This window comes from Pristiophorus japonicus, unplaced genomic scaffold (genome assembly GCF_044704955.1).
Source record: "Pristiophorus japonicus isolate sPriJap1 unplaced genomic scaffold, sPriJap1.hap1 HAP1_SCAFFOLD_223, whole genome shotgun sequence".
Lineage (NCBI taxonomy): Eukaryota > Metazoa > Chordata > Chondrichthyes > Pristiophoridae > Pristiophorus > Pristiophorus japonicus.
The window spans coordinates 790,843-803,233 of NW_027251940.1; the positions used below are offsets into that span (position 1 = coordinate 790,843).

At 54.2% G+C, this 12,391-nt stretch overlaps 1 protein-coding gene across 1 annotated transcript in view; it reads right to left on the minus strand.

Moving 5' to 3' along the window:
- p2rx3b (purinergic receptor P2X, ligand-gated ion channel, 3b) overlaps positions 1 to 12,391 on the minus strand; it is a 161,668-nt gene that overhangs the window by 24,613 nt on the left and 124,664 nt on the right. Inside the window, exons 8-9 of the mRNA XM_070871190.1 lie at positions 10,403 to 10,539; positions 7,418 to 7,511 (exon numbers count right to left, since the gene is read on the minus strand). Coding sequence (XP_070727291.1) covers positions 7,418 to 7,511; positions 10,403 to 10,539 — 231 coding nt within the window. The remainder of the gene's footprint in view (positions 1 to 7,417; positions 7,512 to 10,402; positions 10,540 to 12,391) is intronic.

Genomic DNA, 12,391 nt, shown 5'->3' on the forward strand with positions numbered 1-12,391 from the left:
GTACCTGCATGCCAACTTTCAATGACTGATGAACCATGACACCCAGGTCTCGTTGCACCTCCCCTTTTCCTAATCTGCCACCATTCAGATAATATTCTGCCTTCGTGTTTTTGCCCCCAAAGTGGATAACCTCACATTTATCCACATTATACTGCATCTGCCATGTATTTGCCCACTCACCTAACCTGTCCAAGTCACCCTGCAGCCTCTTAGCGTAGACTCAGGTCCACTTCCTGCCCGCTCCCCATAACCCCTTATTCCCGTATCAGTTAAGATGTTCTTATGTGTAAACCCGCGAGCATAGTCAGCTTTTGGTCACCCGTGCTAATTTCTCCTTCTGCGGCTCAGTGTCAAATTTTTTAATCTCCGAACACTCCCGAGAAGTGCCTTGGAATGTTGCACTGCGTTAAATGCGCTATACGGTTGCAGCGTCCAAAATCCGGAGTTCCGGAATTCGGAATGTTCCGGAATCTGGGCTCCGGGACGATTCGTGGCAGGGTCGTCCGGAATCCGTAAAATGTGCCGGAATCCGGACCGGGCGACCCTGCCCGACCTCGGGGCCCTTGCCTCGCCGTCCCACGCGAACACCTCCTTGGCGGGGCCAGCCCGCCTGACAGCCTCCTTAGCTGGGCCCCGCTCGACAGCCTCCTTAGCTGGGCCCTGCTCGACAGCCTCCTTAGCTGGGCCCTGCTCGACAGCCTCCTTAGCTGGGCCCTGCCCCGACAGCCTGCTTAGTTGGGCCCTGCCCCGACAGCCTGCTTAGCTGGGCCCTGCCCCGACAGCCTCCTTAGCTGGGCCCTGCCCCGACAGCCTGCTTAGCTGGGCCCTGCCCCGACAGCCTGCTTAGCTGGGCCCTGCCCGACAGCCTCCTTAGCTGGGCCCTGCCCCGACAGCCTGCTTAGCTGGGCCCCGCCCCGACAGCCTCCTTAGCTGGGCCCTGCTTGACAGCCTGCTTAGCTGGGCCCTGCCCCGACAGCCTCCTTAGCTGGGCCCTGCCCCGACAGCCTCCTTAGCTGGGCCCCGCCCCGACAGCCTCCTTAGCTGGGCCCCGCCCCGACAGCCTCCTTAGCTGGGCCCCGCCCCGACAGCCTGCTTAGCTGGGCCCTGCCCCAACAGCCTCCTTAGCTGGGCCCTGCCCCGACAGCCTCCTTAGCTGGGCCCTGCCCCGACAGCCTCCTTAGCTGGGCCCCGCTCGACAGCCTGCTTAGCTGGGCCCCGCTCAACAGCCTCCTTAGCTGGGCCCCGCTCAACAGCCTCCTCAGCTGGGCCCTGCCCCGACAGCCTGCTTAGCTGGGCCCCGCTCGACAGCCTCCTTAGCTGGGCCCCGCTCAACAGCCTCCTTAGCTGGGCCCCGCTCAACAGCCTGCTTCGCTGGGCCCCGCCCAACAGCCTCCTTAGCATGAAATCCGGCTCGGCCTCGGTCCCGAGATTGCCGGAGCCGGGCCGCTCAACCTGTATAAATATAAGTTGTACCAATCTCCTTTAGGGAAGGAAATCTGCCGTCCTTACCCGGTCTGGGCCTATATGTGACTCCAGACCCACACCAACCACACCAGTGCAGCACTGACCACACTCGACCAGCTCCGCTGGGCAGGGCCGCATTGTCCGCATGGCCCCAGACACGAGACTCCCCAAAGCAAGCGCTCTACTCGGAACTCCTTCACGGGCAAACGAGCCAAAGGTGGGCAGAGGAAACGTTACAAGGGACACACCTTCAAAGCCTCCCTGATAAAGTGCAACATCCCCACCGACACCTGGGAGTCCCTGGGCCCAAAGACCAGTCCCGCCCGGAGTGGAGGAAGTGCATCCGGGAGGGCGCTGAGCACCTCGAGTCTCGTCGCCGAGAGCGTGCAGAAACCAAGTGCAGGCAGCGGAAGGAGCGTGCGGCAAACCAGTCCCACCCTCCCCTTCCCTCAACGTCTGTCTGTCCCACCTGTGACAGGGACTGTGGTTCCTGTATTGGACTGTTCAGTCACCTCAGGACTCACTTTTAGAGTGGAGGCAAGTCTTCCTCGATTCCGAGGGACTGCCTATGTTGATGCCCCTCTGAAATGGGGCACTCAGTTGCCGCCACTATCTTCTCAAGGGGCAATTAGGAGATGAGAAATAAATGCCGTCTTGCCAGCGATGCCACATCCCGTGGAATAATAATGTAATGGGTGTCTCGAAGACTGTGCACTCTGTGGTATCTGGGCCCACCCCTCTCCCAATTCCGTTTGTGGGTTCTTAGTGCTTTCTCCATGAGTGTTTCCTCCATGATCTCATACGGAAAACCGCCAACATGAATCGTGGCCTTTACTGCAAAGGGGATGGAGTATAAAGGCAGAGAAGTCTTGCTGCAGCCATACAGGGTATTGGTGAGGCCACACCTGGAGTACTGCGTGCAGTTTTGGTCTCCATATTTACGAAAGGATATACTTGCTTTGGAGGCAGTTCAGAGAACATAAGAACATAAGAAATAGGAGCAGGAGTGGGCCATACGGCCCCTCGAGCCTGCTCCGCCATTTAATACGATCATGGCTGATCCGATCATGGACTCAGCTCCACTTCCCTGCCCGCCCCCTTATCCCCTTATCGGTTAAGAAACTGTTTATTTCTGTCTTAAATTTATTCAATGTTCCAGCTTCCACAGTTCTCTGAGGCAGCGAATTCCACAGATTTACAACCCTCTGAGAGAAGAAATTCCTCCTCATCTCAGTTTTAAATGGGCGGCCCCTTATTCAAAGACCATGCCCCCTAGTTCTAGTCTCCCCCATCAGTGGAAACATCCTCTCTGCATCCACCTTGTCGAGCCCCCTCATTATCTTAGACGTTTCGATAAGATCACCTCTCATTCTTCTGAACTCCAATGAGTAGAGGCCCAACCTCCTCAACCTTTCCTCATAAGTCAACCCCCTCATCTCTGGAATCAACCGAGTGAACCTTCTCTGGACTGTCTCCAAAGCAAGTATGTCCTTTCGTAAATATGGAAACCAAAACTGCACGCAGTACTCCAGGTGTGGCCTCACCAATACCCTGTATAACTGTAGCAAGACTTCCCTGCTTTTATACTCCATCCCCTTTGCAATAAAGGCCAAGATTCCATTGGCCTTCCTGATCACTTGCTGTACCTGCACACTAACCTTTTGTGTTTCATGCACAAGTAACCCCCAGGTCCCGCTGTACTGCGGCACTTTCCAATCTTTCTCCATTTAAATAATAATTTGCTCTTTAAATTTTTCTGCCAAAGTGCATGACCTTAGGGTAAGGGTGGGTGGGACTGGTTTGCTGCACGCTCCTTCCGCTGCCTGCGCTTGGTTTCTGCACGCTCTCGACGACGAGACTCGAGGTGCTCAGCGCCCTCCCGGATGCACTTCCTCCACTCCGGGTGGACTGGTCTTTGGCCAGGGACTCCCAGGTGTCGGTGGAGACGTTACACTTTATCGGGGAGGCTTTGAGGGTGGTCCCTTGTAACGTTTCCTCTGCCCACCTTTGGCTCGTTTACGTTTTTGTAGTTCCGAGTAGGGTGCTTGCTTTGGGAGTCTCATGCTTTGGAGACAGTTCAGAGAAGGTTCACTCGGTTGATTCCGGGGATGAGGGGGTTGACTTATGAGGAAAGGTTGAGTAGGTTGGGCCTCTACTCATTGGAATTCAGAAGAATGAGAGGTGATCTTATGGAAACGTATAAGATTATGAGGGGGCTTGACAAGGTGGATGCAGAGAGGATGTTTCCACTGATGGGGGAGACTAGAACTAGGGGGCATGGTCTTAGAATAAGGGGCCGCCCATTTAAAACTGAGATGAGGAGAAATTTCTTCTCTCAGAGGGTTGTAAATCTGTGGAATTCGCTGCCTCAGAGAGCTGTGGAAGCTGGAACATTGAATAAATTTAAGACAGAAATAGACAGTTTCTTACCCGATAAGGGAATAAAGAGTTATGGGGAGTGGGCGGGGAAGTGGAGCTGAGTCCATGATCGGATCAGCCATGATCGTATTAAATGGCGGAGCAGGCTCGAGGGGCCGAATGGCCTACTCCTGTTCCTATTTCTTATGTTCTTATGTGGAAGAAATTCCTCCTCATCTCAGTTTTAAATGGGCGGCCCCTTATTCTAAGACCATGCCCCCTAGTTCTAGTCTCCCCCATCAGTGGAAACATCCTCTCTGCATCCACCTTGTCGAGCCCCTTCATTATTTTATACGTTTCGATAAGATCACCTCTCATTTCTCTGAATTCCAATGAGTAGAGGCCCAACCTCCTCAACCTTTCCTCATAAGTCAACCCCCCTCATCCCCGGAATCAACCGAGTGAACCTTCTCTGAACTGCCTCCAAAGCAAGTATATCCTTTCGTAAATATGGAGACCAAAACTGCACGCAGTACTCCAGGTGTGGCCTCACCAATACCCTATATAACTGGAGCAAGACTTCCCTGCTTTTATACTCCATCCCCTTTGCAATAAAGGCCAAGATACCATTGGCCTTCCTGATCACTTGCTGTACCTGCATACTAACCTTTTGTGTTTCATGCACAAGTAACCCCCAGGTCCCGCTGTACTGCGGCACTTTGCAATCTTTCTCCATTTAAATAGTAACTTGCTCTTTGATAGTTTCTGCCAAAGTGCATGACCTCACACTTTCCAACATTATTGTTCCATCTGACAAATTCTTGCCCACTCACTTAGCCTATCTATGTCCTTTTGCAGCCTCTTTGGGTAAACATTAAATGGCGGAGCAGGCTCGAGGGGCCGTATTGGCCTACTCCTGCTCCTATTTCTTATGTTCTTCTGAAGGAGCGAGTTCGGGGGCGAAGGAGCTGCGAGAGATTGTAGAGGGACGTGATCGGGGCCTGGGAGAGGCGAGAGTTCGGGGCCCAGAAGAGGCGAGGGCCCCAGGGGCAGCACGGGCCCAGCCCACACTGCGCGCACTAGGTCCGTGCAGCAGAGCTGGTCTCCAGTCGTCCTGGTTAATGCTTGCCACTGGAGCCCTACAGAAAGTATTTCAAGGACGCGGCTGCACGGAAGGAAATCTGTCGTCCAGACCCGGGTCTGGCCTATTTGTGACTCCAGACCCACAACAACGCGCTTGACTCTTAATCGCCCTCCTTAAATGGCGGTTCACCACCACCTTCTCGAGGACAAATCGGGATGGGCAATAAATGCACAACCTTGCGGGCGATGCCCACAGTCCGTGTCTCATCGAATCATAAAGATTTACAGCGCGTGAGGAGGCCATTTCGGCCCATCGTGTCCGCGCCGGCCGACCAAGAGCTACCCAGCCTAATCCCACTTTCCAGCTCTCGGTCCGTAGCCCTGCAGGTTACGGCACTTCAAGTGCACATCCAAGTACTTTTTAAATGTGGTGAGGGTTTCTGCCTCTACCACCCTTTCAGGCTGTGAGTTCCAGACCTCTTCTTGGTGAAGAAATCTCCCCTCAAATCCCCTCTAAACCTCCCCCCAATTCCTTTCAATCTATGCCCCCTGGTTGTTGACCCCTCTGCCAAGGGAAACAGGGTCCGTCCTATCCACTCTATCCAGGCCCCTCATCATTTTATACACCTCAATAAGGTCTCCCCCCTTAGTCTTCTCTGTTCCAAAGAAAACAGACCCAGCCTATCCAATCTTTCCTCATAGCTAAAGTTTTCCAATCCTGGCAACATCCTGGTAAATCTCCTCTGCACCCCCTCCAGTGCAATCACATCCTTCCTGTAATGTGGTGACCAGAACTGCACGCAGTACTCCAGCTGTGGCCTAACAGTTCAAGCATAACCCTCCCTGCTCTTGTATTCCATGCCTCGGCTAATAAAGGCAAGCATTCCGTATGCCATCTTAACCACCTTATCCCCCTGGCCTGCTACCTTCAGGGATCTGTGGACCTGCACTCCAAGGTCCCTCTGTTCCTCTACACTTCTCAGTGTCCGATCATTTAATGTGTATTCCCTTGCCTTGTTAGCCCTCCCCAAATGCATGACCTCACACTTCTCCAGATTGAATTCCATTTCTTTGGGGGGGGGCCAAAGCCTAAAAGTTAGAGCCAGACCTTTCAGGAGTGATTTTCGGAAACACTTCTACACACAAAGGCAGTAGATGTTTGGAACTCTCTTCCGCAAACGGCAATTGACACTGGGGGTCAAAGTGTTCAGGGATATGGGCAAAGGTGAGTAGATTCAGTTCGATCGCAGATCAGCCATGATCTCTGTTATATATGCAGACTATAGAACATACTCTCTGTGTGGTCAATGTATAGTTGCATAAGATGGAGACTTGTTACCTGATGTACTGTCAATAAGGTTTACACTGTGTATATACTATGCTGGCACCACTAGAGGGTGCAACTGGTGAAGACCGGGGTTTCCTGCCCCTGTAGCAGAGGCTGTCCACCAGAGGGCACTGCGGTGGGAGACCTGAGGGTCACCTGTACAGGTGTGCAAGGGCCCAGCATAAAAGGGTGCCCACCGTGCTTGGTCCTCACTCTGGAGTTACGAATAAAGGTCACTACAGTTTGAGTACAACACATTCCCTCATGCAGTCATTCATAAGTGCATTACAGACAGAACACTCTCTTTGAATGGCAAAACAGGCTCGTGGGGTTCAATGGCCTCCTCCTCATCCTATATTCCTATGCTGCTAAGTTAGGGGACGAGAATTATGGGCTTCAATGGGAAAGTTCGGGGATGAGAGTGATGGGATCTGATGGGAGCATTAGGGGTCTAGAGAGACAGGGTTTGAGGGGAGAGTTAGAGGTCTAGAGGGGTGGGCTTTGATGGAAGGGTTAGGGGACTAAAGGGATGGGCTTCGATGGGAAAGTTAGGGGACTGGAGGGATGGGCTTCGATGGGAGAGTTAGGGGACTAGAGGGATGGGCTTCGATGGGAGGGTTAGGGGACTGGAGGGATGGGCTTCGATGGGAGAGTTGGGGGACTGGAGGGATGGGCTTCGAGTTAGGGGACTGGAGGGATGGGCTTCGATGGGAGAGTTAGGGGACGGGAGCGAGGGGCTTCGATGGGAGAGTTAGGGGACGGGAGGGATGGTCTTCGATGGGAGAGTTAGGGGACGGGAGGGAGGGGCTTCGATGGGAGAGTTAGGGGACTGGAGGGATGGGTTTCGATGGGAGAGTTGGGGGATGGGAGGGAGGGGCTTCGATGGGAGAGTTAGGGGACGGGAGGGATGGTCTTCGATGGGAGAGTTAGGGGACTGGAGGGATGGGCTTCGATGGGAGAGTTAGGGGACTGGAGGGATGGTCTTCGATGGGAGAGTTAGGGGACTGGAGTGATGGGCTTCGATGGGAGAGTTAGGGGACTGGAGGGATGGGCTTCGATGGGAGAGTTAGGGGACGGGAGGGATGGGCTTCGATGGGAGAGTTAGGGGACGGGAGGGATGGGCTTCGATGGGAGAGTTGGGGGACTGGAGGGATGGGCTTGGGCGGGGACAAATTGAGGCAGTACCTTTCCAGAGACCATGATGTCAATGCGAATCCCGTACGCTTTCAGTAAGGTGCGGTACTCTGTCCCGTTGCTGTGTCGGTAGAATCTGGCGTGTCTGAGAAAATAAAACAGGCGCGAGGTTAGCAGGGTCTGATCTCCAGCCAGATGTCTATCTGCACTGCACAGGTCTGGATAAACGGCTCCTGTCACTGTCTGACATGGGGGTGGCGGGGGGAGGGGGGGGGGTGGGCGGCAGCGGAAGGTACCAACACTGACCTTTCACCCTCTGTCAGGGCCAGAAAAGGCGGGGAGGTGAGTGGCCCCGGGAGGGGGGCAGTGTAGCGGCGTATCACGGCAAGGTTCAGCGCGAGCTGGTTCAGGATGGGCGACGGCAGCGAAGGGTGACATCATCAAGGTCCAGGTCGCTGATTGGAGCGTGGGCAGGTACAGCGAAGGAGCGGCGAGAGATTGTGGAGGGACGTGAGGCCACACCTGGAGTACTGCGTGCAGTTTTGGTTTCCGTGTCTACGAAAGGATACACTCGCTTTGGAGGCAGTTCGGAGAAGGTTCACTCGGTTGATTCCGGGGATGAGGGGGTTGACTTATGAGGAAAGGTTGAGGAGGTTGGGCCTCTACTCATTGGAATTCAGAAGAATGAGAGGCGATCTTATCGAAACGTATAAGATTATGAGGGGGCTTGACAAGGTGGATGCAGAGAGGATGTTTCCACTGATGGGGGAGACTAGAACTAGGGGGCATGGTCTCAGAATAAGGGGCCACCCATTTAACACTGAGATGAGGAGAAATTTCTTCTCTCAGAGGGTTGTAAATCTGTGGAATTCGCTGCCTCAGAGAGCTGTGGAAGCCGGGACATTGAATAAATTTACGACAGAAATAGACGGTTTCTTAATCGATAAGGGGATAAGGGGAGCGGGCGGGGAAGTGGAGCTGAGTCCATGATCGGATCAGCCATGATCGTATTAAATGGCGGAGCAGGCTCGAGGGGCCGTATGGCCCACTCCTGCTCCTATTTCTTATGTTCTTATGTGATTGGGGCCCAGGGGCAGCATGGGCCCAGCCCACACTGTGCGATATGTGTGTGCACTGGGTTCGTGCAGCAGAGCTGGTCTCCGGTCGTCCTGGTTAACCCTTGCCACTGGACCAAGACCTCGCTGTGCCAAGCCCGTGTGGTGGCTGGTGTGCAACGGCCCACGTTAAACAAATCCACCCACATGCATCTTCCACCCTTCAGGATCTAGTTCAGGATCTAGTTCGGGTCCTTCTTTTAAAACACCTGTGAACTCGTCCTTTTTTTGGTGTGGAAGCAGGTCATCCTTGTACATAAGAACATAAGAATTAGGAACAGGAGTAGGCCATCTAGCCCCTCGAGCCTGCTCCGCCATTCAACAAGATCATGGCTGATCTGGCCGTGGACTCAGCTCCACTTACCCGCCCGCTCCCCGTAACCCTTAATTCCCTTATTGGTTAAAAATCTATCTATCTGTGACTTGAATACATTCAATGAGCTAGCCTCAACTGCTTCCTTGGGCAGAGAATTCCACAGATTCACAACCCTCTGGGAGAAGAAATTCCTTCTCAACTGGGTTTTAAATTGGCTCCCCCCGTATTTTGAGGCTGTGCCCCCGAGTTCTAGTCTCCCCGACCAGTGGAAACAACCTCTCCGCCTCTATCTTGTCTATCCCTTTCATTATTTTAAATGTTTCTATAAGATCACCCCTCATCCTTCTGAACTCCCAACGAGTAAAGACCCAGTCTACTCAATCTATCATCATAAGGTAACCCCCTCATCTCCGGAATCAGCCGAGTGAATCGTCTCTGTACCCCCCTCCAAAGCTACGAGGAACCGCCTAGGATGATGACCCTGTGTGACCTTGGATCAAAGGCAGAAAGCATTTGAGGTTGACATTGGGAGAATACTGCTCCTGTGTGTACCGTTTTGGTCTCCTCACAAGTAAACTGTGAGGAGGACACCAAAAAGAATCTGTAAAGGGATATAGACAGGCGAAGTGAATGGGCAAACATTTGGCAGATGGAGCATAATGTGGGAAAATGTGAGGTTATCCACTTTGGCAGAAAAAAATAGAATAGCCAATTATAATTTAAATGGAGAAAAACTGACAAAGTACAGCGGGACCTGGGGGTTACTTGTGCCTGAAACACAAAAGGATAGTATGCAGGTACAGCAAGTGATCAGGAAGGCCAATGGAATCTTGGCCTTTATTGCAAAGGGGGATGGAGTATAAAAGCAGGGAAGTCTTGCTGCAGTTTTACAGGGTATTGGTGAGGCCACACCTGGAGTACTGCGTGCAGTTTTGGTTTCCATATTTACAAAAGGATATACTTGCTTTGGAGGCAGTTCAGAGGAGGTTCGCTCGGTTGATTCCGGAGATGAGGGGGTTGACTTATGAGGAGAGGTTGAGGAGGTTGGGCCTCTGCTCATTGGAGTTCAGAAGAATGAGAGGTGATCTTATCGAAACGTATAAGATTATGAGGGGGCTTGACAAACATAGAAACATAGAAACATAGAAAATAGGTGCAGGAGTAGGCCATTCGGCCCTTCGAGCCTGCACCGCCATTCAATGAGTTCATGGCTGCAGTTCAATGAGTTCAAGGTGGATGCAGAGAGGATGTTTCCACTGATGGGGGAGACTAGAACTAGGGGGCATGGTCTTAGAATAAGGGGCCGCCCATTTAAAACTGAGATGAGGAGGAATTTCTTCTCTCAGAGGGTTGTAAATCTGTGGAATTCGCTGCCCCAGAGAGCTGTGGAGGCCGGGACATTGAATATATTTAAGGTGGAGATAGACAGATTTTTGAGCGATAAGGGAGTCAAGGGTTATGGGAAGCGGGCGGGGAAGTGGAGCTGAGTCCATGATCTTATTGAATGGCGGAGCAGGCTCGAGGGGCCGTATTGCCGACACTTGCAGCGACTTCTTAAGTTCTCATGTGTTCCATTGTCGCCCCTTCGCCCGTTCCCGTCCGTACCTGAAGTTATAGCCTTTCGACACATTGTTTCTCTCCGACACGCGGTCCATCCGTTGGAAGGTGTAGCGCGGGACGCACTTATCCGCTGACAGGTCCAGGTTGCAGTTCCACGCGATTTTGATTCCGAGCACGCCGCCCTGGATAGCCACAAGCAGTGGGTCAAAGGTACGTTCCACACAAGGGCTCGGTGCTGAGATTGGGGCGCACTGACTTGGCAAGGCCGGCAGAGAGGGGGCGGGGTCAAGGGGGAGAGGGCGGGGTCGGGGAGAGGAGCAAGGTCAGTGGAGAAGGGTGGGGCCAGGGGAGATGGGCGGGGTCAGGGGAGAAGGGTGGGGGCCAGTGGAGATGGACGGGGTCAGGGGAGAGGAGGTGGGGTCAGGGGAGATGGGCGGGGTCAGGGGAGAGGAGGTGGGGTCAGGGGAGAAGGGTGGGGGCCAGTGGAGATGCGCGGGGTCAGTGGAGGTGGGCGGGGTCAGTGGAGAGAGGCAGGATCAGGGACAAGGGACGGGGTCAGGGGAGAAGGGTGGGGCCAGTGGAGCTATGCGGGGTCAGTGGAGAGGGGCAGGATCAGGGGTGAGGGGCGGGGTCAGGGGAGAAGAGGTGGGGTCAGGGGAGAGGGGCGGGGCAGTGGAGAGGGGCGGGATCAGGGGAGAGGGGCGGGGTCAGGGGAGAGCAGCAGTGTCAGCGGAGAGGGGCGGGGTCAGGGGAGAGAGGCAGGATCAGGGCTGAGGGGGGGGAGCAGTGGAGAGGGGCGGGGCCAGTGGAGAGGGGCAGGGCCAGGGGAGAGGGGCGGGGTCAGTGGAGGGGTGGGGTCAGGGGAGGGGGTGGGGTCAGGGTAGAGGGGCTGGGCCAGGGTAGATGGGCGGGGTCAGTGGAGAAGGGCAGGGCCAGGGGAGAGGGGCGGGGTCAGTGGAGAGCGGCGGGGTCAGGGGTGAGGCTTGGGGTCAACAGAGGTCGCGATGACAGTGTGGGATGAGTCAATAAATTGGGCTTGCCTTCCCTCAGGTATAGAAGATTAAGGGGTAATGTTATCGAGGTGTTTAAGATGATTTAAGGCTGATAGGGTAGATAAAGAGAAATAATTTCCTCTGGTTGGAGGGAGCCTTGGACGAGCGGGCGTAAACTTAAAGTTAGGGCCAGGCCGTACAGGGGTGATATCAGGAAGCACTTCTTCACACAAAGGGTTACTGGGAATCTGGAACTTTCTCCCCCAAAACACACTTGAGATTGTGGGTCAATTGGAGCATTCAAAACTGAGATCACTACATTTTTGTTGTGTGGAATAGGCTCGAGGAGCTGAATGGGCCTCCTCCTGTTCCTGTGTAACAGGCTCGAGGGGCTGAATGGGCCTCCTCCTGTTCCTGTGTGCCAGGCTCGAGGGGCTGAATGGGCCTCCTCCTGTTCCTGTGTAACAGGCTCGAGGGGCTGAATGGGCCTCCTCCTGTTCCTGTGTAACAGGCTCGAGGGGCTGAATGGGCCTCCTCCTGTTCCTGTGTAACAGGCTTGAGGGGCTTAATGGGCCTCCTTCTGTTCCTATGTAACAGGCTCCAAGGGCTGAATGGGCCTCCTCCTGTTCCTGTGTAACAGGCTCGAGGGGCAGAATGGGCCTCCTCCTGTTCCTGTGTCAGGGGCTGAATGGGCCTCCTCCTGCTCCAGTGTAACAAGCTTGAGGGGCTGAATGGGACTCCTCCTGTTCCTGTGTAACAGGCTCAAGGGGCTGAATGGGTCTCCTCCTGTTCCTGTGTAACAGGCTCGAGGGGCTGAATGGGCCTCCTCCTGTTCCTGTGTAACAGGCTCGAGAGACTGAATGGGCCTCCTCCTGTTCCTGTGTAACAGGCTCGAGGGGCAGAATGGGCCTCCTCCTGTTCCTGTGTCAGGGGCTGAATGGGCCTCGTCCTGTTCCTGTGTCAGGGGCTGAATTGGCCTACTCCTGTTCCTGTGTAACAGGCTCAAGGGGCTGAATGGGCCTCCTCCTGTTCCTGTGTAACA